This window comes from Delphinus delphis, chromosome 3 (genome assembly GCF_949987515.2).
Source record: "Delphinus delphis chromosome 3, mDelDel1.2, whole genome shotgun sequence".
Classification (NCBI taxonomy): Eukaryota; Metazoa; Chordata; class Mammalia; order Artiodactyla; family Delphinidae; genus Delphinus; species Delphinus delphis.
Window position 1 is genome coordinate 18,033,491 of NC_082685.1, and position 24,164 is coordinate 18,057,654.

General features: G+C 51.7%; 1 protein-coding gene across 1 annotated transcript in view; it reads right to left on the bottom strand.

Moving 5' to 3' along the window:
- Positions 1-6,439: 6,439 nt before the first annotated feature.
- ADAMTS2 (ADAM metallopeptidase with thrombospondin type 1 motif 2) overlaps positions 6,440-24,164 on the bottom strand; it is a 245,389-nt gene continuing 227,664 nt past the window's right edge. Inside the window, exons 14-22 of the mRNA XM_060008222.1 lie at positions 23,964-24,087; positions 22,855-22,935; positions 20,982-21,148; positions 18,733-18,892; positions 16,701-16,833; positions 15,685-15,892; positions 14,098-14,227; positions 13,094-13,183; positions 6,440-7,144 (exon numbers count right to left, since the gene is read on the bottom strand). Of these exons, the coding sequence (XP_059864205.1) occupies positions 6,687-7,144; positions 13,094-13,183; positions 14,098-14,227; positions 15,685-15,892; positions 16,701-16,833; positions 18,733-18,892; positions 20,982-21,148; positions 22,855-22,935; positions 23,964-24,087 (1,551 nt within the window). The 3' untranslated portion in view covers positions 6,440-6,686. The remainder of the gene's footprint in view (positions 7,145-13,093; positions 13,184-14,097; positions 14,228-15,684; positions 15,893-16,700; positions 16,834-18,732; positions 18,893-20,981; positions 21,149-22,854; positions 22,936-23,963; positions 24,088-24,164) is intronic.

Genomic DNA, 24,164 nt, shown 5'->3' on the forward strand with positions numbered 1-24,164 from the left:
ACAAAACATATAAGAAAATCTTTGTGGCCTTAGGTTAGGCAAAGATTTCTTAGACACAACATGAAAAGTACAGTCCATGAAAGAACAAATTGATAAGTTGAACTTTATTAAAACTTATGCTCCTCAAAATACATTGTTAAGAGAATGAGGAGATAAGCCACAAACTGGTAGAAAATTTGCAAAGCATGCATCTGATAAATTACTTGTATTTATAATATATAAAGAACTCTCCAAACTAAATAAGAAAACGAATAACGCAATGAAAATTTGGCAAGATTTGACATACACCTCACTAAAGAAAATTGATCAATCTATATCTCTCTATCTATCATCTATCTATCTATTGATCAATCTACATCTATTTGTTGATCGAGTGATTTATCTACCTATGGCAAGTAAGGATATGAAAAGCTGCTCAACATCATTATTCAGTAAGGAAATGCAGATTAAAACTACAATGAGATATCTACTAGATGTCTTTTAGAATGGCTAAAATTTAAAAGATTGACCGTATCAAGTGTTGGTGACACTTGTTGGTGTAGATGAACTGGAAGTCTCATATGCTGCTGGTTAAAAAGTTAAACATACACCTCCCATATGATCCAGCCATTCTACTCCTAGGTGTTTTGCTTAAAGGAATACACACATCATACAAAGACCTATACACAAATGATCATAGATCTTTGTTTGTAAAAGCCACAAGTTATAAACAACCCAAATGTCCATCAACTGCTGAATGGATAAACCAACAGTAATGTATTCATACAATAGAATACTACTCAGTAATAAAAGGGAATGAACTACTGATATATGCAATAACATGTATGAATGTGAAAAATAATTATACTGGCTGGAAGCAGCAAGAGAGAGTAAATACTGTTTAATTCTATTTTTATGAAATTCTAGAAAATGAAAACTAATCTGTAGTGACACAAAGAAGATCAGTGGTTGCTTGGAGATAGGAATGAAGGGGAGGGAGATTACAAAGGAGTGGGAAGAAACTACTGGGTGTGATGGGTATATTCACTATCTTGATTGTGGTGATAACTTCCCATTTGTATATATTTCAAAACTTGTCAAATTGTACACCTAAGTATGTGTGGTTTATTGTACGTCAATTATACCTCAAAATTATTTTAAAATTAAGCTTGTATTTTGTATATCTTTTTGCTTTTTTACTTATTTTTCTATTAATTCCTTTATATTTTATTAGTCCATGATGAAATGAAAATTTTAAAAATTTATCTTTCATCACATAGAGCTTGAGACCACTATTCTAAGGATTTGCATTGTTGGAAAGAAGGTCACTTTAAGAAGAATAATAGATTATGGTAAATTAAAAGTGTGTGTTGAAATGTCTTGAATACTCATTAAAATAAGAGAAAAGTAGTATGTAGCTTCAAAACTACCATAGGGCTAAGATGGAATGGAAAAAAAAGCACCCAATCCAAAGGAAGGCAAGAAAGAAGAGAAAAAAAAATTACAGATCACAAATAGCACAAAAGAAGGTAGAAGAAGGGCACTGGTGTCAGTGATGACATTAAATGTAATAGACTAAATGGTCTAATCAAAAGATTAAAGTGTTAGATGATATTGAAAATTATATGTTTACAAAGTACAAATAGCACACATAAGATCTAGGAAATTTGCAAGTAAAAGAATGGAAGAAGTTATATTGTGCAACCACTAACCAAAAAAAAAAGCTGATATAGCTATACTAATATTAGGGGGGAAATTTTCAAATTTTTTTAATAAAATTGATCAATTCATAAGGATGAAAGGATAATGTTACCAACAAGAGATACAATTAGAAATTTGTATGCTCCCATTATGAGACTTCAAAATAGTAAAATAGCTTATTTTTTAAAAAGAAGGGCAAAAATGGATAAAACTGCAAGGAGAAATAGAAAAATCCACAATCAGTGGGAGGTATTAAAACAGCTCTCTATCAAATTAATAGAACAAGAAGAAAACTAAGTCAAGATACAAAAGATCTGAATAATAAATTAACCAATTTGACATCACAGACCTATATAGAATACTGTATTCAACAATTGCCAGTTGTGGGACTTTCCTGGTGGTCCAATAGGTAAGACTCTGCATTCCCAATGTAGGGGGCCCGGGTTTGATCCCTGATCAGGGAACTAGATCCCACATGCATGCCGCAACTAAGAAGTCTGAGTGCCACAACTAAGAAGCCTGCATGCCGCAACTAAGAGCCTGCATGCCGCAACAAAGATCCCATGTGCCGCAACCTAAATAAATAAATAAATAAAAAACAATTACCAGTTGCATATTCTTTCAAGTACATGTGCAATAAAAACAAAACAAAACAAAAAAAACTGACCACATCATGGGCCATGAAGCCAGCCTCAACCAATTTCAAAGAGTTGGAATATGCCCCAAAATGTTTTCTGACCACAATAAAATAAGCTAGAAATCTGTAACAATCCATAACCAGAATACCCCCTAATGTTTGGAAATTAAGCAACATGCTTAATAACTCTTAGGTGAAAGAGGAAGTCACAATGGAAGCTAGAAACTAGTTGGAATGAAATGACAAAAAATGTATGAAATACCAAATTTTGTGGGGTGCAGCTACAGCTGTATAGATGGAAATTTATAGCCATAAATGCATGGAGTTTTAAAAAAGAAAGGTGGAAAATCAGTGATCTAAGTGTTCACCTAAAGAAACTAGAAGAATCTTATTTGAACCAAGGCATTTGTTGCTTCGGTGCCCCGTGGGGCACTCACACACTGTCTTTGTGTAACTTTTATGTGTATTTGAGGTTAGTCCCTGAGGGAGCCCCCAAAGATGAAGCAACAACAGTGTAGGGTCATGAGGTTCGGGGGGAATTGGCTACACAGCCTCTAAACGGGAGTGTACTGTGTTCCCCTGGGCTAAGAATTCACAGTGGAGTATAAACCCCTGGGTATGACCATGGCATGGCTGCTCTGTGCATGCAAATCAGGGACTCAGACGGTGCCCAGAGGAGGGAGTGGTGGCCAAATCCTCAGTAATGGCATCATTTGGCTCCTCCTAACCATTTATCAACATTCTTCAGGAAGCATGGATTGGGCCTTCCTTACCACTTCCTCTACAACCCAGGGCCTGTTTTCTAAAATAACCTTGCTGGGTTATCCAGTTATGAGTTACCTTTGCCAGGTATTTAGTCCCAGCCAGTTTCTGCTCACCCAAGGCTCTTTCTCTCCACTGCTAACACACACATTCACACATACCCATTCCGAGTTCCTCTTCCCCGTTGTAAATAACTAACTGTACTATAAAAACAGAGTCAAGGGGTTTCCCTAGTGGCACAGTGGTTAAGAGTCTGCCTGCCAATGCAGGGGACATGGGTTCGAGCCCTGATCCGGGAAGATCCCACATGCTGTGGGGCAACTAAGCCCGTGCGCCACAACTGCTGAGCCTGTGCTCTAGAGCCTGAGAGCCGCAACTACTGAGCCCACGTGCTGCAACTACTGAGCCCATGCACCTATAGCCTGTGCTCTGCCACAAGAGAAGCCACCGCAATGAGAAGCCCGTGCACCACAACAAAGTGTAGCCCCCACTCGCCGCAACTAGAGAAAGCCCTTGTGCAACAACGAAGACCGAACGCTGCCAAAGATAGATAAATAAATAAATAAATAAATATTTTTTAAAAAAGGAGTCAAAACAAATTATAGCAAAGAACAAGGAGAAATACTGTGTATTCCTAAGCCACGTATAACCCCTGTACAAACTAATAAGATTTCTGATTGTTCCCTCTCCCCGGCACTGTGACATTGCCTGATTCCTACTTGGTCAGGGTAGCAGAAGAAATCACCTCTTCTGTCCTTCAACCTCCCTCCTCCCCAATACCTGCTAATATCAGAGGACCAGAGAGCATGCACCTGTCTTTAAAAGTAGAATACTGATTGTAAGTAGGGTTACCAAATGTAGCAAATAAAATTTCAAGATTCTCAGTTAAATGTGAGTTTCAGAGAAACAAAAAATAACTTTTAGTATAAGTGTGTTCCATTTTCATACTCAAAAGTTATTTGCTGTTTTTCTGAATTTAAAATTTACCTCAACATCTAGTATTTTTTTTCTGGAAACCTAATTATAAGAGAGAAGGGATTGCAGTCAGGGAGGAGGAGGTGTCTCCTCCTTGAACTAAGGTTGACTTGGGAGCCTTTGGCTAAGTCGTGTTGCCTGGAGAACTGACTCCACGGGGAGCTGGGAGAGAGGTCGGTCCTTCTGGGCACCTCTCGCCCCTCATGGGATCCTGACTTGTGCAGCCTTGGCTCACTGCCTACTGGTGTCCCTCCACATCTCTTGGCTTTGTGAGGGAAGCATATCCTTCTGTCTGCCCAAGTTTAGGCTGGGAATGGGGGACAAGTGTAGTCAAGGTAACAAACAAACACAGGCATGATGTGCAAAAACACAGACATTTTGACTTTAATAAGTTATAAAACCAAGGAGCCAAATTTTACTATACAGAAAAACAAACGTACTGATTGCTATCATCAGTAAGATAAAATGTTGTGATGTGAGTTCAGCACCAAAATGACCCATGTGGCAGCTGCCTGTCAGACAGGAGTACATAGTCGTAATGCTTCATCTGATAAAGACTTTGCTATTGAGCACCATTTATAATATACTCCAGACAAACAAACAAACAACTTTATAGTACACATGAAAGGCTTATATGTGAAATTCCATGGGTTTTCCAAAAGGAGTAGATCAGAGAGCCAGGTCCCAAAACTCCAGCACTAGTCTTCCCACGAACATGAAGTGACTCTTGGGCCCCTCAGCTGACTTTGCAGAGCAGTGGACAAAGAGGACCTCTGAGTCTCAACCTGGTGTTGGGAAACCTTGGCTCAAAGACATCCTCTGCCTTCCCCAGGCTGCAGAAGCCTCTCAGCCAGCTCTGGAAGCTCCGGACTGTTGCTAAGCCAGCTCTCCACCTGTCTCAAGCTCAGTGGAAATTTGCAGTGTCTCAGAGCGGGTGAACACTGCCTTCATACACAGAGAGACTTCTGAGGACCATCTAGTCTAGAGAACTTTGTGGATATATGGCCCAAGGCACTGAGTATGGCATATGGGGCCGTGCCCACTTGGCCTACAGTTCCCAGAGGGCATCTTTCTTCCTGCAGCAGAAGAGAGATCCCCCTGGGTGTGTCCCACCTGGGCCCCCCCCCTAAAGTCTTCCAGCCCCCAAGACACACAGCCCTGCTCTGCTGTGATCTGAGAAGGGAGTGTTCCCATTCTGTGGCCCCCAAGCTGTGTAAACTGAGTAATACTCTGGCTAGGGTTAGTCCGGAGCTTCCTCGACATTCTAGGATGGACCCAAGCAAGCACTGCCCAGCCCTTCAGCCCGTGAGTAGCACCAGCTGTCATGGGTTCAACCAACGAGGGAAAGCCATGGATACATTTCCTAATGATAAAGAGACGAGGGTGCAGAAGTGCTTCACACTACATCTTGTTAAAGAAGTGATACTATGAGAGAATTCAGAAAGGTTTCTCCAGTTTGGTTCTTAGGAGCCAGCAAGCTCCTTGGAGACACTGGGACATGTATGAGCAAGTGTGGAACATGGTGGCAGAGGGGAGAGAGGTAGGCTCTGCTGGGGAGATGGGGAGGCTAGTTTTCAACCATTTGGAAGGTTAAGCATCATCCCAGATGTCCCTTCACTGTTTCTTACCCCCTTACTCTGTCCCTTGGACCTCTTGCAGAGGTTCGCACACACACACATGCACAGGTTCCGATAAAGGGTTTTAGCACCTATCGTGAGCCCAGTATTCTCATCCACAGAATGGGGAATGAAATAAGAAAGAGTTCTCTAAGATCTATGACTGGTGAGAATACAAAGGCTTTAGAACTTTCCTGGACATGAAAAGCTTCAGAATTACATGGCAGGCTAGGCCCAGCTAAGGAGCTAATGTGCTTGGGTCTTATAATTTTGGGAAGTTTAAGCTGCATGTTCACACACACAAAAAAGTGAGCCTTGCCCACTCACTGGACTTTCCAGCAGAGTGCATGCCTCCCTCATCCTTCCAGTGCACTTGGGGAAGGGGAGAGCCTCTCTGGGGAGCCCCGGGTCTGAGGCCAGGCTGGCCAGAGGCGACAAGCAAGGCCGGGGTTAGTGAAGATAAAAGAGGCCTGGGAGAGCCTGGGAGTGCCAGCTGGCCACCACACTCATCTTCATCACCTGCCTCACCACCTCGAAGACTGGAGTTCATGGCCTCCACTTCACCGCACTCATCTTAGTGACTGGTCACTTAGTAAATAAATCATCGTTTCTCCCAAGAGTCCCATGGGGCTTGTGTCTCAGTCTGCAGATTGGCAGGAAATGTCCTGTGTCTCCAGCAAGGTGGTCACCACAAGGAAAAGAAGATTCCCAATCACTTGCTCAGAAACTTGGGGCAAACGTTTTCTCTCTCCGAGTTATCCCTCCTGCCTTCCCTCATCAATGGGGGTTGTAGAACCTCTATATTCCTCTCCAACCCACACTCCACCTCAGTACAGGACATATATATATATATATATTTTTTTTTCTTTTTACATTATTCTCCCTCTTTGTTTTCCCCAAATCTTTTGGAATCAGGAATCTGACTTCATCTCCACAACACAGGAGTTGCCATCCCATGGAATATCTCTATAAGCAAGAAAAAAAAAAAATGCTATTGATGCTATCTTTCCATTTTATTAGAACTTTCCGAGCATCTCTTTCTTCCTCATCTCATCAATGAGCTCTTGGATTCTTTGGTTCCTGGTCTTTTCGTATGGGCTCGGTCGTCGAGGGATTAGGTTGGGTGGCTGGACTTCATCCTCCAGGCCCTGGATTTTGTAGGGCACATCCACAGCGTTGGTTTCCGGATGGTCCTCTGTGGCACTGGTGCTGGAAGTATTGAGAGGCACCTCCAGGGGTGTGCCTGGCGGAGGCTGCACCTCCATGACTAGAGTGGGCACTGGGAGGGTGGGCATGAGCTCTTCAATGTCATTGTGCTTCCCAGAGGGTGGTTCTGCCCTGTCGTCCACATTGGTGAGGTTGTCTTGCAGGTTACAGGATTTGCAGCACAGCTTATTGTAGCCTGGGATGGAGCAATAGCGAGACAAGACTTCCATCCTACAGAACATTGACTTGTCACCTTGGCAGCGGCCCTCTGAAAGAGAAAAGTGGGAAAAATAACAAAAGGACAGGTAAGGGGGACCTTGTTCCCCCACAGGAAGCAGTTTTCTGGAGGAGGCATTTGAAAGAGCCCAGAGACAGCACAGAGGCAAGCGAGCTCACACAGAAAGCCTGTGTGGTTTTGATATCGGGCAGCCTTTGGGCAGAGTGGATCCGGGGACCCCACCCTTGAGTGCTGCCACACAAGCTGTGAGCAATGCTCCCCTCCTCCAAGCAGGCCCTGACTGAGTGCAAGTTTTTCAGTATCTCTCAAAGTCTGAGACAGAAATGAGGCCTGTCTATTCTCAGGGAGTGATTCCAAGCTCATCTTAAAGAATGGGACTTTATCAGATGTTCACATTTGATAGCCCAGTGGTAACCCCAATGACATTCTTTGGCACAGTTTGACTCTACAGTAATCTTTACGCAGTAACTCTAACAAAATTAAACCTAAAAGAACCAATTCCTAACACCCAAAAGAGCGCATCCCAGAGCCTTGGCTGTGGCCTCACCATACTCCTCCACATTTTGTTCCCATCCTCACCCAGACTCTCCAGATGATCTTTGTTTCTGAAAAGGGACTAAATAGAAATTAAAAATCATGCAGACTTATCTGGGATTTCTTCCACTTGCCTCAACTTACTTGAGAGCCTTATGTCCTGCCACTGCTTCATCCACCACGTGGCCCTGCCACATTGAGCTTCTGGCCATTTTCCAAAGTGCTCCAGAGCTTGATGCCTTCACATAGACTAATTCTTCTGCCCAGCACATCCTCCCCTTTCTTTCCCACCCAAGATCTGGTCATCCACGGTCTGTCTTGTATGGAGAGCCCTGACTCTCTGCAGAGGCCATAGTTGTCTCTCTCTTTCCCTCTTTCCTCATGGCTGTCTTCTCCCTGGCCTGGCTCCAACCCTGGCTGCAGCTGTATTAATATGACCCATCCAACTCCTCTTGTTCTCACTCTCTGTCTTCTTCCTGAATTTTTACCCCCTTCCCTTTCCCTTAACACCTAATTTCACACACAACGCAAAAATTGAGATGATTTACAAAAATTCATTCAACATAAAAGAATAAGTCATTTAACAGTATAACAGGGGATATTTGGTCCATTATAAATTCCTGATCACTGACTTCAATGGGCCCAACCCTCCAACTATGTGCCCTGCTCAGTCACTCTCTATTCTTCATAATGGGCATTTCAAACTTTTCCCACATAAACCTCTGCTGTGCCCTCCTTTCCCCTCAGTCTCCCAGGTGAACTCATCTCCTATTTAAAGAAAGGAAAGAGGGGAGGTGGGAAGGAAGGAGGGAGGGAAGGGGCAGCCACTGATGGGGACCACATCTGACGTGGTTACTCTGTGCATTAACGCAGGGCACGTTCTACATCTGCATGTGAAGCTATGCTAGCTCACTGAAAGTTCTCACAATAACAGACAGGCAGGCCCTCTCCCATTCAGGGCCCGTGGTTCTGACATCTGCCCTCTGCATGGCCATTGCTCCAGCTTATAATTTTCCCTTACAGGCTGGCAACCTACTTAGTTGGACACCAACCTCAAACTCCTGGAGCTTCAAACACTTGGACACAACAGGCTACTAGATACCCCTCAACTCCTGTGGTCCCAAAAGTGGATTCCACATGTCTGGCCCAAGCCCATGGCCTTCACTGGCACCACCCATCTCAGAGAATGGCCCTTCATGTGCACAAGCCAGACCCCGGGCATCCCCTGTGCGGTCATCTCCAGGTCTGTCAGTATTTCCCCTGATGCTCTCAGATGTGTCCACGCTCCCCTCTCTCCTGCCTCCACAGTGCCAAGCTACCTTGCCTCTTGGCTGCAACGTGGTAAGAGCTTCCTTTCTGCCTGCCTGTCTCCATTCTTCCTCCTTCTTATCTAGCTATCCTGCTGCAAGCAGAATGATGTTCTTCAGCCGGAGATGTGACCTTGTCACCGTCCAGACTGAAGCCCTTGTATTGCTCCTCCATTGTTTTCAGGGCGAGGACCCGTCCCCTTCACCTCTCCAGTCTCATTCAGGCCTTGATTGCCTTGCTCTGCAGTGTGCTCTCTGTGGCCACAGGGCCTTTGCACATACTGTGCCTCCCCTCTTCCTCTTATCCCCGAGGCTCAGCTGAAACACATCTTCCTCAGGCAAGCATCCCTTGACTTCCCTTGCAGGTTAAATCCCCCAGTATGTGGTCTTATGGTGCCATGGGTCTCCCTTTCCCAGCATTCCATCCCAGCTACCAAGTCCACATTTAGTTGTTGGATAAGGTAACTAATGCCTGACTTTTTCATTATCTTGAAGCTCCAAAAGGCAGAGCCCCGAGCTGTATCTGGATGCACCTTTATACCAGAGCCTAGAACAGTGAATTGAAGAATGCATAAAGGTGAAAAAGACCAATGTGAATAATTGAGCAAGTCCAAAACAAGGAAATCATGGATTTTAGAATGTCAGTGCTACAGGGAAGAATACACAGAGGCACGTATCATTAGAGAGGGACCCAACCTGGACTCTGAGCCAAAATAAGGAGGAAACATGACTAGGTGCAGGACCCAGGGTATGAAGAGATAAGGACAGATAGGCTGTTTAGGAAAAGCCCTGGTCTTCCTAACCTTGAGATGGAGAAATAGGCCCACATGTGGAGGGGAAAGGCAGATGGCCTTGTGCTGAGGGTCGATTCCAGAAATCAGACTAAAAGATGCTGAGATGTGGCTTTCAGGGTTTTAAAACCTTGGATAAAATTTTACACAGATATCCAATATCTGAGACAGATGAAACCAGAACAGTCCTGTTTGAAGCTGGGCGGGTCATGCTCAGAGCCCCTGCTCCCTTCTCCCCTCCTGGTCCCTCCCCGCTCCCTGGCAGTCACTGGGGTAAGCGTGTGGAAACCACCATGACAGCCCTCAAGGAGATACAAGGGGGCTTTGGTAATACTAGGTGCAGCATCTCCCCCAGGCTTTGGCCATCAGCTGGGGCGGGGAGGCCAGAGGCATAGGCCTCAACAAGGATGCAGCCAGGCCTAGCCGTGCTGCTGGGACTGGGGTCACCCCTGCCACACAGACACCCTCTCCTGTCACCTGTGTCTCTTCCTTCACACAAATAACAAGCATCTCCCTCACTTGTCTTTCACCAGGCTGGGATCCGAGAAGCGGGTGTCACATCAGTCTAGGGTAAGGGTCTGCCAACCACTCTTGTGGGCCAAGTCGGTCCCTCCACCTGGTTTTGTAATCCAAGTTTTATCGGAGCAGCCCTGTTGGTGGTCTGCCCACAGCTCTAGGCAAGGTTCCCTCAGCAGGTATTTCTCCTGATCTGTTTGGGCAAGGAGACTTAGTGGACGCAGTTCATCAGACACAGTTGTCTTGGTCTCCCGTCTCTTGAGTTGGGAGTCTTTCAATGATCAGAGCTCTGGGCAGGCTGACCCCAGCCACAGCTACTGTGACCCCACCCGAAGGCTGGCATCTGGAACCCGGCCCTGTGTCCTGATGCCCATCTCCATGGCGCTGGGTGGTTGTCCTTTCTCATGGCCTCCCTCCTCCCTGGAACAGGACCCCTTCATGGGAAAGGGAGGGAGAGATGCCCCCTGGCAGGACATGGCCCAGGCCCCAGATTAGGAGGTCCCTGGTTGGACCCTGACCTGCTGTGTGGTTCTTGTCAGCAAGGGGAGTGGACACACAGGCCCTGTGGCTCCTGAGGGTAGGCCTTGGGAGACAAGGCAGGCACAGCTGAGCACACCCGTGTGTAAATGTCACAGGTCAGGCGCTCAGACCTTCGGCTGCCTTGCCCTTCTCCCAACCCAGACTCTCCTAAGACTCTCCTAAGACAGACCTGTTCCCTCCTTGAACAGGTAACCCAAGGCTGACAGCTGTGCCCGGAGCCAGGGTAGTGGCCTGATGGTGGCTCAGGGCATGGTGACCTGGACACTGTCTCAGCTACTAACCCCATATTCCCACTCCATGGGCTGGGATCCCAAAGATGGGGAGAAGCTCACATGGGGCCCTTTTCCCAACCGTGAGAACTTATCCACAAGGAGACAGTCAAGGTGTTCCTGCAAGGTGCTTGTTTAGCACTAAGGATTCAAAACTCAGAATGCCGGTGGGGTGTCTGCACGAGCTGCTGTCACATTTTGAAAAATGCCTGAGGAGGGGCCACATGCCTCAGTGGGGGAGGGGCCCTCAGTATCTACGTTGGGCAGGGTAAGGGGGACAGAAAAGTCACTGGAATCAGAAACCAAGGAAGTAATGGACCAGAACGGCACCTGCAGCCCTGCAGCACCGTTGGTCACAGAGATGAAGAGAAGGAGGCAGCAGCGTGCCAGACCCAAGCACCCAGTTTCACTGAACTTTTATTGAGTTTATTTGTGGGATGCATGACAGGAAGTCTTTCCACTGTTAGTAAGAGTAAAAGGTCATTTTCACAGTCACTTTGGCACACACTAACGTTGTCTCATAAAAAAACCAGAAAAGCAACGACAATGGAACCTATATAATACGTCATTGAATACATACAAAACACTAATAAAATATCCCTGATAAACCAAAGTGCATATTCCGTATTGCACCTTCCCAGAGTCACTCATGTCACTCGCATTGCCTAAGTCAAAGTTGGAAGTTAACAGTCATGAGAATTAGTATGGGTTACACCGAGTATTTACATAACAGTAACTAGTGCCAGGGAAGGGCTGGGAGCTGTCCAGCGGGGATGCTATGAACAGGGGACGGGGCTGGGGAGAGTGAGGGGTGACCGGCGGGAGTGCTACACTGGTCACGCCCAGGGCCAGGCCAGTCGCCCTCTGGTGTAAGGCAGCGCCGGCAGCAGAGTGCCCGGGGCTCCAACAACAGTCAGTGCCGAAGGGCCGCTCAGGCCATGGAGCGGGTCTCCTTTCCACAGAGGTGAGCCTGTGCCTGGGGCCCTGTACAGACTGGACTGGGAAGCCTTACCCTTGACCAAAGGTGGATGAGCGGGCCACCTCCCTCTAGATTGCACTGCCTGCCTCCTGCCTGGGTTGCTAGCAGCCAATTCTGTTACCTTTCAACTTTAAGGCATCTTCTACATAGTTTTATCTAAGCAAAAAAGCGATAAAAATTGAGGTAATTCTGTAGTTGTTCACATGGGTAGGTGGCCGCATCCACATGAGACAGCCTTTCACTCTCACTCTCTCGCGCCCGTGCACAGGGTCGTGTGTGCACGATGAGAAAGGCCATTGGAGCGAATGGACAGAAAATGCAAGTGGTGGTGTGTCCTGATGTCCCACTGCGGGGACACGTCCCCTGCCTCCTCTGCTTGACCTGAACCCCCAAGGGGACAGGGTACGGGGGCCAAGGGTTGTGTGAGCTGGACACAAAGGCCACAGGAAGCAGGCCACAGTCACACGAGTCAGGAGGACACACAGCACAGGGTCAGCAGCAGCAGCAACAGCAGAGGTGGCCAGGGAGCCGCCGACACACTGCCGGAAACGGGCCGGGCGCCCAGGATGGCGAAACAAAACTGCACACCCGTGAGACCCCTCTGGCCTTGCCTCGCTGGTAAGCGGCGTTTGAAAGAGAACGGGCGGGCTCCGCCTCGATTTCCGACCCGCAGCTCCAGCCTGGAGGGATGTGGCCCCGCAAGGCGGTCACCAAGTGGTCACATTCAAACTTTGGCCTCTGGCCCCTCCAGCACCGCGACAGATCTTTGCCCCTTTAAAAGCCATCACCGCGAGGTCCTGGCACCCCCACAAGAGGCCGGTGCCCCGGGCCGTGCCGCTGCGAGACTGGCCCTCCCGGCCAGGCGGCTCCAAAGGGGACAGCCGAGCACAGAGGCCCGGAGAAAACAGATTCAACCAAGAGAGCGCTCAGGAAGAGTCAGGGCAGTTTTCCATAGAAAGAGAGGAGGGGAGCCCACGGCAAGCTCCACAAGGCGCAGGGCATGCACTGGAGGGCAGAGACAGAGTTATAAACGGGCCGGTTACTTGACGAGGTCTTCTGGACTGGTGAGTTGGGGTCTGGTCGGGACAGCCATTGAACTACGTAGCTCTTCTTGGAGGGATCGGAGACGTTTCCTAGAGGGAAAAGAAAGGAGTCTTGGCTGCTGGGGCACCAGGTCTGGGCACCCAACCCACCTACCCCAGGCAGAAGGGCCCCCTGGATTCTGGCATCCCAGGGAGGGGGTGACAGGAGGGCCCCAACTCCCCAGTGTGGCCTGCAAGGCCTCCCTCGGCACAGATGGGCCCCAAGCACCCTGTCCAGGCCCAGTCCTGCCTCTCCCACACCAAGCATCCGGGTCTCAGCTACGCAGAGTAGCTTCAGCTACTATCCCCACACGCAGGCCCTACCAGCACCTCCTTATGTCTGTACTGCCCTCCAAGTCCCCACCGTGCCCTGCTCTGGGCTGAGCAGTGCCCTGAGTGCTGGCTCTGGAAGTGCAGGGAACAAGTGAATCCTGGATCTACCCTCTCCTCAGCTGGGGGAGGCACACCTGACCCCCCGAGCTCCCTGCTCCGCAGAAGGGACTCATGACTGGATCTACGTCTTCAACGGTTGTGGGGACCGAAAGAGCTGACGTGTGTCCAGCACTTGGCCAGGCATCTACATGCAGCCAGCATTCTGGTTGCTCTCCTTGAAGGGCGACAGGCGCCCCCTACTCATACAGGCACCCCCTACTCGCATGGGCATGGGCTGAGCCCCGATGTGCAGTCACTGTGAATCCGGTTTCTGTCTCCCAGACCAAAAGGGAGTGTCAGGAAGGCAGGGATGGACTGAGTCCACGCCATCCTTCACTAGGGCCTGGCCTGGAGATGAGCATGGCAAATGCCAGTTCCTTCCATTTCCTGCCAGAGAAAGGTCCCAGCCTAGGCCTGGGCGGGCTTAGCTTCTCCTTCAAGTTCACAGATGCTGAGTTCGACCAGTTGTGGGAAGAGCCGCATTTGCCTGGACCGCCGCCCTCCCCTGGGCTTGCTGCATGCAGAAGGCTTACGGGGACAGGGGCCAAGCCTGCAGATCCTGGCCGTCTCAGGCCGCTCCTCCCGGCAGACACCGAAGCTGTCGTCCATGGTTCGGCAGAGCACCGGCCGTTCCTGGGTGCCGTTGCCACAGGTTACCGAACACTGCAGGCAGAGCGTTACCAGTCAGGGCCCGCTTCCCATGCTAGGCTGGGTCTGAAAGGGCTCCCCAAGCGGGTGACCCCACAATACGCGGAAGGTGGGGAGGCACAAAGGGTAGAGGGTGAGCTAGAGGCCTGCCCTGCCTAGCCCTAGCCCCGGGCAGCTGCTTCAATCTCCTGGGCTCTAGAGTGAGTTAGAGAGAACAAATATGCAGGGCCAGATAGGGCCTGGCACTTCTGGCTTCTCAGCGAGCACCTCCCTCCTCTGGCTAGAGGAGGCCCAAGGCCCAGAAGAACTGCTATGCACTGGGGGCCACTGGGAAAGCTCTGCCTGGGTCCAGGAGGCTTCGGCAGAGGACCCTCCCTCCCTCTGGACACAAGGTTCTACACCACCAGCACCCTCACTGTCCCCTCCAGTCTCGGGCCCCCTTGGCCTCACCACATTGGGAGGGACCCGAATGAGCAGTCATGCCCAGACTCGTGGCTCTGCTCACAACTCAACCCAGCCCTGCTAAAGGATGATTCTCAAGTGTTCGCCTTGTGTGTGACAAAGGGTTGACTCAGCAGACGGGGTTGCTCAAACCCACCCAGTCCCAAGAAAGGCCTATTTTCAGGGCTGGCCCTTGGGCAACTCCTGGGAACCAAGTTCATGGAATGGTCTGTCTGGTAAGAGCGTTTTTGCGTGCCTGAGGCCTCCGATCAGGCTGCACCAATTTGTTCGGTTGGTTTACACCAACAAGATGATTTACGGTGAGCATCCGCTTTCGCTCTGGGGTCTGGGGCTTCAGTAAGTGATGTCAGTCACGCAGGCACCTGATGCCTACGTGACTGATCCCCAGTGAACATCCTGGGCACCTAGATGTTTGTGCCTGGTTTCCTCCAGACTTCACCGAAACACTTTTTCCCTGTGCTGATTCTACGCTGTGTGCTTTCATTGTAATAAAGCCTAACCATGACTACAGCAACTTCTGAGCAAATCTTTGAGCCCAAGGTTGGTCCTGGCAACTCCTGACCCACCAGGCCCGGGGGCTGGATGTCAGTGCTCACATCAGCTCAGCCCTGACCCCAGAACGGCTCCTGCAGCCCGAGACTATCCTTTCCAGTCCAAGTCTAAGTCCTCCCTTGCCCGTGTTTCCTCCTGCAAGTCTGACCGGCCTTCTAGCCACACCTCTGGCCCCCAGAGACAAAAGCCCAGGCTTCCCTTTGTTTCCTGGAGCCCAGGCTGTCCCCAGTCTCCTGGGGGTCCTGTCCCCAGGAGCATGGGAGCCTCTACCCTGCAGAGTGAAGATACACATTCCACTGAGTTTCCCATAGCCATGTGGAACCACGGGTGCCCTGAGACCTACGGGATGTGGCCCAGGGCAAGAACTGCATCCAGGCCCAGGTGCAACGCCCTGGCCACTTCAGTCCCACCCAAGCTTGGTTTGGGGGCTGAGGACACAGGGCCGGGGCACTGCTTACCTGGGACCAGGGTCCGGCCCGCCACCGACCGGGACAGAGCTCACGGTTGCAGGCCCGGCGGCCCTCGGGTCGGGCGTCATTGCAGTGCTTGGTGTGCACGGAGCGGGTGGTGTTGTTGTGCAGGGGCTGAACGCAGCGCACAGAGCGAACCTGCATGCCCGTCCGCCCACAGCTCTGACTGCATGCCTCCCACTCGCCCGTGACCCACCTGTCAGGGCAGAGCAGCACACGGTCAGCCCCTGGAGAATCACCCTGGCTGAGGCCCTGGTGGACAGAAGCAAGGCAGCCTGCTCCTCCAGGCGCATCTTTACCTACTGTCAGGAAGGTGCCCTGGAGGCTAGCTGGGCCCCCGCCTGAGGGCCTGCCGACGATGAACCCCAAGCATGCCCACGGCTGGGAGATCCTGATTGGGATGTGGCCATGGACAGCCGGCCTCTGTCTCCTCTTAGGCTCCTGGCTCTGCCCTCTGGCCTCAGCTTCCGCTGACATCACCAACCCTTCCGGGCAGCAGCATGGACACACTCAGCACCTGTCCCCGAACGGCCCCCACCTGCCTTTTACCCACCATCTTCCCCACTCAGGGTCCTGAAAAAGGAACCTGGGCCCAGAAATGCAGCCCTGTCAAACCCCGGAGCCAAAGGGTCATGGCTGTGGCCATTCCAAGGCCTCAGCCTCTGGAATGAGCTGCTTGGGAAACATCTACCACCGGACCAGAAGCAAGCCCTGCACCCTCGGAGCCTCAGTTTCCCCATCTGAGCATTACCACTTGTTGTCATTTCTAAGATGCACATTATTGTTTCCGTCTAGCAGGTCTGAAGCAGGGGGGCACTGCACAGCCTGCAACATCTTAGACTCCATAGAACGTGGTGAGTGAGGAAGAATCTGTCAAACGTCTCAGGGCACGTGAGGCTCAGAGCATCCAGGGAACCCGATCCTGCACCACCCTTCACAGGAGCCCCAGGGCTCTCCCTCCCCTCCTCTAGTGGGGCTGGGGGCCGGGGAGTCCTGGCACTCACACGGGCTGGGAGCACTCCTGTGGGTTGCAAGCCCGGCGGATGGCTTTAGGCTTCGAGAGGGAGTCGCAGAAGCCTCGGTGCACCATCTTGTGGTCCAGCCTCCGGCGGCAGCCATACTTGGTGAACTGGGACCCTGAAGACGAGAGCTCGAGGGGGCTCAGTGGGACAGTATGGGCCCTCCAGCAGGCGTGGAGGGGTGGCTCCTCAGGTCACGTAGCCCCGTTCTCCCCGCCCTGCTAATGGGGTGGGGGGGTCGAGCAGGGACACATCTAGCCTGGTGTCTACCCAGCATCCCAGGCCAAGTGAGGGTGACAGGCCAGGGAGAGTAGCCCCCTTCTCTCCTGCCCTTTGGCTGGCTTCCTGGGGCAGGAGGGAAGGTTCTATTTCCTCTCCCATTGTTTAGTCATTTACTCCACCTTGAATTAATGTGCTCTGAGGACCTGGCTAAACATGGAGTACAGCCTGCCAGGCTCCTCCAGCCAGTCTAGTGTAGCAGTTCTCAGCTGGTGGAGATTTTGCCCCGGGGACATCTGGCGATGTCTGGGACACTTAGTTGTCACAACTGGGGGAGGAGAGGCCACCGACATCTAACAGGTAGAGGCTGGGGATGTTGCTCAGCATCCTACAATGCACGGGACTACCCCCCACACTGGAAAATGATAGACTCCAGAATGTCAACAGTGCCAAGACTCAAAACCTCAGCCTAGTGGGTTAGACATGAGAGAATATGACTGGGCAGCCTGATCTAGCCTGGGCATCTGGGTGTGTCCCGGGAAACAGAGGATGGAGGTGTGCTGATTTAGTGGGAAAGCGGTGGAAGGGGCTCCCCGGGGAGGAGATGGCCTATGCAGAGGCCCTGAGGCAGGAGCACGGCGTGTCCAGGAAAAGCACTTAAGGCCAGTGTGGACAGGGCTGAGTGAGCAAGGGTTGGGGGTGCCAACGGCAGTGTGAGAAGTCAGCAAGTTGCTTGTACCTTGGAGGCCATGAGGAGAATTTTGTTTTTTATCCCAAGAGCAGAAGGAGCTGCTGAAAACTGTGATCACAGAAAGGGGTATGGTCTGATCTGCCCCTTTAATAGGTCACTCTGAGGGCAAGAGTGGACACACGGGGCCAGCTGGGTAGCGAGGATGGTGCCAGGACTGGGAAGATGGTAACAGCAGATGCGTCCAAGAGATACACAGGAGGGAGACTCAACAGGATGTGCTGATAAAATCCAGGGGGCCGGGAGGCTCAGTGGAAGCCTGGGGTGCCATCCGCCCAGGCAGGAGCACTGGAAGATGAGCCCTCCATCTGCCTGGGCCTGGCAGTGGGTGCCCCGCCCACTGGGCAAACTCCCTCTGTTGTCTAGGTGTGGGACACTTCATGGCACCTGAAGGAGTTCTGTCCTGGCCACCTGCTCCTGTAGGCTGAGCTCTCTTCTCCTGCCTTTTATCTCCTCCAGCCCCATAGGAGCAGTGACTACACTGAGCAGATCAGAACTTCCTGTCTGTCTGTTATGTCCCACCCAACTGTGGACTCTTTGAGGTCCAAAGCAGGTGGGACCTCTCTGCACCCAGCCCTGCCCCAGGGAGGCAAGGCCTTTCTGCATTCGGAAAGGAGGGATCTTAGGAGGGATCTCTGTAGAGGGGGCCTCTTCATTGGTCTCCAGCATGGCCTGAGCCTTTCCTGTGACCTGCCTCGTGGTGTCACAGTAATCCATCCAAGCCACACCCTCACAGCAACCTCCCGCCAGGCCGAACCTCCCTCTCACACCATGCAGGTGGGTGCTGGTGTCATCCAAGCCCCACACATGCCCCCTGGCTGCCCTGAGCACCTGCTCTTCCTGCCCACCCTCTGGCACCTCCCTAGTGGGGCTAGGCCCTTGTCACCCAGGCAAAGGTCACTGGTTTGGGTCTAGTGTTCTCATACCTGGCACATCCCTCATGCCAGGCGGTCAGCAGGGACCATGGACTTAGGAAGCTCCTCATCCAGGAGACACCTCCCGCTCGGCCCCGACCTCCTCTGGGGCCCCAACTCTGAGAAGGCCCCTCACCTCCACCGCAGGGCTTGGAGCAGGGAGACCACTTCTTCAGGGCCCACTCGTAGCCCACGGAATTGTCCTCCAGGACATTGTTGCCGTCCACATTGAGCGAGTCCTCATGGATCATGTATTTGTAGGTCAGCGAGATGCGGGCGTCCCCCTGCGGGATGACCTGCCCCGGAGACGGACGTGAATGTGTCTGCCCACCACCACCCTCCCTCGGCGACCAGGTTAGGAAAGTCAGCCCGAGGAACATGCGCGGCCAAGTCTCATTAGTCACGGTACTCAGGTTCTAGAAAGTCCCGGCAAACACCGAATCTGCCAGTACTGAACCGCTGCTCGCAGGGGAACATGGCATCAGGGCCTGCGAACCTCTGGTCGTGACAGTTTCATTAACAGTCAATGCATAAGCTTATTCTATGTGCGTTTCTGTTTAAAGACACCTTAATTAGTACATGCCATTGATTCATTAACACTGAACTCACGGCCAGCACCTGGTTACTTGTGCCTGGACGCAGCTCATCTAACACATGCGCTCTCTCCTTAGGGTAAACCTGCAGCTTCCTGATCAGAGGAACACCAGACCCATGCTTGGGGCCATTTTAAACAATGAAATCATCCCCCAAAAGCACAAAAATGCGGACAACATGCCAGTAAATAGAGTGTGAAAAAGACGCTTGTTTGCAGTAGCAGCTGAAACAAGAAGCAGAGCCTTGCCTGTTTCCGCCTCCTCACATTTTCCCCTGCTCCATTGCAAGTACAGGCAGACCTTGCTTTACGGCGCTTTGTTTTACTGCGCTTCGCAGATATTACGTTTTTTTGGGTTTCTTTTCTTTTTTGCAGTATGCGGGCCTCTCACTGTTGTGGCCTCTCTCATTGCGGAGCACAGGCTCCGGACGCGCAGGCTCAGCAGCCATGACTCACAGGCCCAGCCACTCCGCGGCATGTGGGATCTTCCTGAACCGGGGCACGAACCTGTGTCCCCTGCATCGGCAGGCGGACTCTCAACCACTGCGCCACCAGGGAAGCCCCGTTTATTTACAGATTAAACTTTTGTGGCAGCCCCACATCCAGCAAGTCTATTGGTGCCATTTGTCAACAGGATTTACTCACTTTGTGTCTTTGGGTCACATTTTGGTAATTCCCACAATATTTCAAACTTTTTCATTATTATTACTTTTATTATGGTGATCTCTGATCAGTGATCTTTGATGTTATTGTTGTAACTGATTTTTTGCTTTGTATTTTTAATCAAGGTATGTACATTGTTTTCCTTCGACCTAAGGCTATCACACACACTGGGAAACCAAAACTTTCACGTGACTTGCGTTATTGCCATATTCACTTTACTGCAGTGGTCTGGAACCGATCCTGCAGTATCTCCTGAGGTATGCCTGTACTGATTTTGGGATTAGACATACTTTCAGTAGGTGAATTTACCAATACAGAAATGGCAGATACTGAAGCCTGACTGTATATGCACTGACAAAGGCAGGGCACCAAAGGCGTTTCTGGGGATGCAGAGTACATGCAGCCGAGGTGAGCAGAGCAGAGCACGGCGCACATGAAACACCCCATCCCCACAGCTGCGCACTCTGGTGTGGGACGCTGGGTCCGGGTGCCTGAACCCAACCATGGTGTGCTCACCTTAACGGAGGGGCAAAAGTCATCTGAGCCTTACCTGTAGTGTTTTAACTTTTTTTACTGATAAAATGTATTATGTATGCAATTAAAGTTAATTTTTAATAAGTGAATCAGGAAATCAAGCCCCCTCTGTACTCCCATCACCAGGAGCAGCCTGTGGTCCTGGACTCAGGAGACCTGGGGTCCAGTCCTGTTCAGGGACAAAGTCTAGTGTGACCTGGGTCTAGCAGTCCAATTTCCTGAGCCCCATTGTTCACCCCCAGAGAGTGGCTGGGTTTGGATACAGTGGTAGACATGAATAAGCATGATGAAAAGTGGTCATGAATGTCACCCAGAGGGGGAAACCTAATCGCTTGCAGGGGATTTTGTCTTTAGTCACCCAGGGGTCGATACAGGGCCCAGAGCCCAACTGGTGGCTCCATGTCTGTTCCTTGCTCTGACACAGAGATAGAGACCCTTGGTCCAAAAGTCAGGCCAGAGAGGCCGTTGAGAGCATGGTCCGAAGTATGCAGGGAGGCTCAGGGTTCCCAGGCACCCCTCCATCCCTTCCCTAGCAGCTACTTGCCCCCTGTCTGGGCAGCCAGGACGCAGTGGGCCTGGCCCCTGCCTCGACTTACCAGCACAGTGATGGTCCCGTGGAGGGGGCCCATGGTCTGCAGCGTCTCCCGGCCATCCTCATCCCGGTACTCCCACTCCACACCCATGGCAATGAAGGATTTGGAGTTGGGATCCACGTCATTCTCTTCATTTAAAATGAACTTGCCTGTTTCCAGGTTCTTGACGGCTGAGAACGGCAGAAGACAGCCAGTGTCACCCAGGGGCAGAACTGCGGGAAGGCTGGCAGGGTATGCTGGTTTGAACAGGTTGGGGGAGTTACAGGGAGCAGAGCCCCTCGTCTCCCAGCTGTCTTCTGCCAGGGGCCCGTCAGTCCCACTGACAGTCCAAATCACCTTGGGAACCTGACTTGCCCTTTGTCTCTCAGCCAAAACTAAGTTTCCCTCTAACCCTGCCCTTCTGCCAGGCCCAGGGCCCTTTCCTGGATCTGCTCCTCAGGCCCTGAAGGAGATGCTACATGGCAAGGGACTCGGCAGGCATCAAGGCCACCTACTTGCTGTCTACTTGGAACACTCAGTGGGCTCTCAGAGCCACTGCCCTCCCTGTCCCAGCCCCCCGGGTGAGGGGCATCTGCTGGACACCAGGGCACAGGGCTGGGTGAGGGCTTCCTTTCCTGGGGTGAGCATACGTCCCATATGTCTCCCTACCTACCCTGCTGGTAACTGTGGCTCAGCCTGGGTCCCCACCAGTTCCCTACAACCAAAAGAGGCCTGACCTGGCCCGGGGACCACTCAGGCCACTAGGCATCCACAAAGAATGTCTAGGAGCCGAGAATCCACTGGTCAGGAAGCCCCACGCTTCCCACAGCGGAAGGTGTCTGCTGGGGGTCTGCTGGAAGATTTTAGGTGGTGTCACAGACTGGGCACAAAAATCATGGGATCACAGAGTTAGGAAATCATTCCCTTCACAAGTCTCCTGGAATCCCCTGAGAGCCTCAGCGGGCGCCAGGAGGTCCTCAGCTTGTCAATAACCCTCCCTCCTCTTGTGCAGGGAGAGCAGGAAACAGTGTTTAGATAGAAGTGTCTTTTTTTTCAGGGATCAACTTTCATATTTGCCTTCTACTGAAGGCAAGTGCCACTGGCTTTGCATTTTGGGATAGCAACATAAAGTCTCCTCTTAAAATAAGGAAGAAAGAAAAATTCATATTAAAAAGAGTGGTTGTCTGTCTCGCGTCAGTGGCGGGGGCCAGATGGAGGCAGTCATGGAGCCCCTGACCCAGTCTGGCCTCCAGGGCACAGGGAGGAAGGTCAGGGCCCAAATTGGAGGAAGAGACTTGTATGGGGTCCCCTCAGTGACCTACTTCCTACTTCACTTCCTCCTTCGGCCTTACATCTTGGTGGGGGGCATGGATGGGTGAAGCCCCTTTGAGGAGCCCTAGGCAGCCTGGAGGAGCGCAGCCCCACAGGGGGCTGCCATGTGAGAAGGGGGCACTCAGAGTTGTTAGAACATCCAAATTTTCAACAGATGCCAGGAATCCCTATTCCAAAAGAATCACTTGAATTTAAAATGAAACTAAATGAAAAAATGCAAATACGTCATAGAAGCCCATCTACAAGCTGGCCTTAGCAGCCGCTGCTTAAGGACCTTGCCTGCCTTCCAGTGGACAGAGGGCTTCCCCCTTGGCCTCGAGATGGACTTAGGGTGGGGAGGTGTGGCATGTTTTAAACACATGTCCCTCCACAGCTGCTGCCAGGGAAGCCCTCTGATCCCAACCCCTGGCCTCTCCATTGGGAAATGACTCCAGGAGACGTCCACCAGGTGGGCCAGGCCAGAGACAGGGGAGATGGGGCTGCAGCCACGCCTCTCAGCTGGGCCCCTGATCCCTGGAAGAGTCAGGCTGCAGATTCACCGCACTGCCTGGGCTCCGACACTCACCCAGGTGGTGGCTGGTGGTGTCTGCCTCCTGGATAAGCAGGTGTCTGGCTCCTGCCGGGATCTCAAACATCTTGATGTAACCTTTGTTGGGATGTGGGGAGACAAAGCCAAATGAGAAGGGAGAGGCCGTCGAATGCAGACAATGCCAGGAGGGCCTTGCCCTTGAAGGTGGTTCCAGAGCCCCCAGTGTTTTATGGGCTCTGACTGCCCACCCAGAGAGGGGTCCACGGGAAAGCTAGCACATCCCAGCCAGCCACAGCCCTTTGCTCATCTTCAAATCCAGGGGCTCCTTCAGCCTCCTCCATTGAAAACTTAGTGGGCGTCCTCGTGAGTGTGCCTGGAGTCACACCTGGGCACGGAGCTAAGATGCCACATCCAGGAGGGAGGCCTTCAGCAAGCTGCTTGCCCTCCCTGGACCTCGGCGGCTTAATCCGCAAACTGAAGACAGCCTGCTCACGTGGGGCGATGCAGAAGGTCAGCTCCTGGCACCCTGGCACCAGCTCTGAGTGGAGTCTGGCAGGTTTGTCCCATGGCCTTCTTCCAAAAGAGGTGAACCAAAGTGGCTTCTCACCATTTTGGACAGAGGTAGAGCAGTCCGCTGCTGCAAGCCCACCCAGAGCACCGAAGCCAGACGGAGGTACCACTGTGGAAGGAGGCTCACCAAGCGGTCTGTTTTCCCAGAGCCCACCTTGGCCAGGGACCCCAAGTTCCCCAGCCCCATCCTGTGGCCCTGTGGGGACAGGCTTACATGTCCCTAGGCCACAGGCTGCACTGACAGCCCATCAAAGTCCTGCTGACAGGTGGCTGGGGGTAGCAAGCAAGGGAGGCCAGCTGGCGACCGGAAAGCCTTGGAGGGCTGGGGAGGGTGCCCTCAAGTAAAGACTTCTAAGACCCACCCTGTGCACATATACCCTGGCATTGTCCCTGTCCCTGCCCACCCTGGGGCCTGGCGCAGCTGCCCCTGACCTGATTCTCTCTCCACCTCACCCTCCCAGACTTACACCCCCTCTCCCGCAAACATCTGAGAACCCGGTCAGAGCCACCCGGCCAGGTGCTGTAGACATTCAGGCCTGGGTGCCCTGGGAAGGGGGAGGGAGGGGCGCACTCACCGAGCTTCTTGGGCGAGCGTGTGAATGTGCCCTTGACCACCTTGCAGTGGGAATTGTCCCCTCCACACACACCACACTTGTCCTCCTGCTTGCTGGAGCCGATCACCCCGTCGCAGCCTACCTTCTGCAGAGGGGTGGGGAGGTGCAGTGTACACTCGAGACTCCCTCTCCCTACCTGTTCCCTCCACAGCCCAGGTCAGG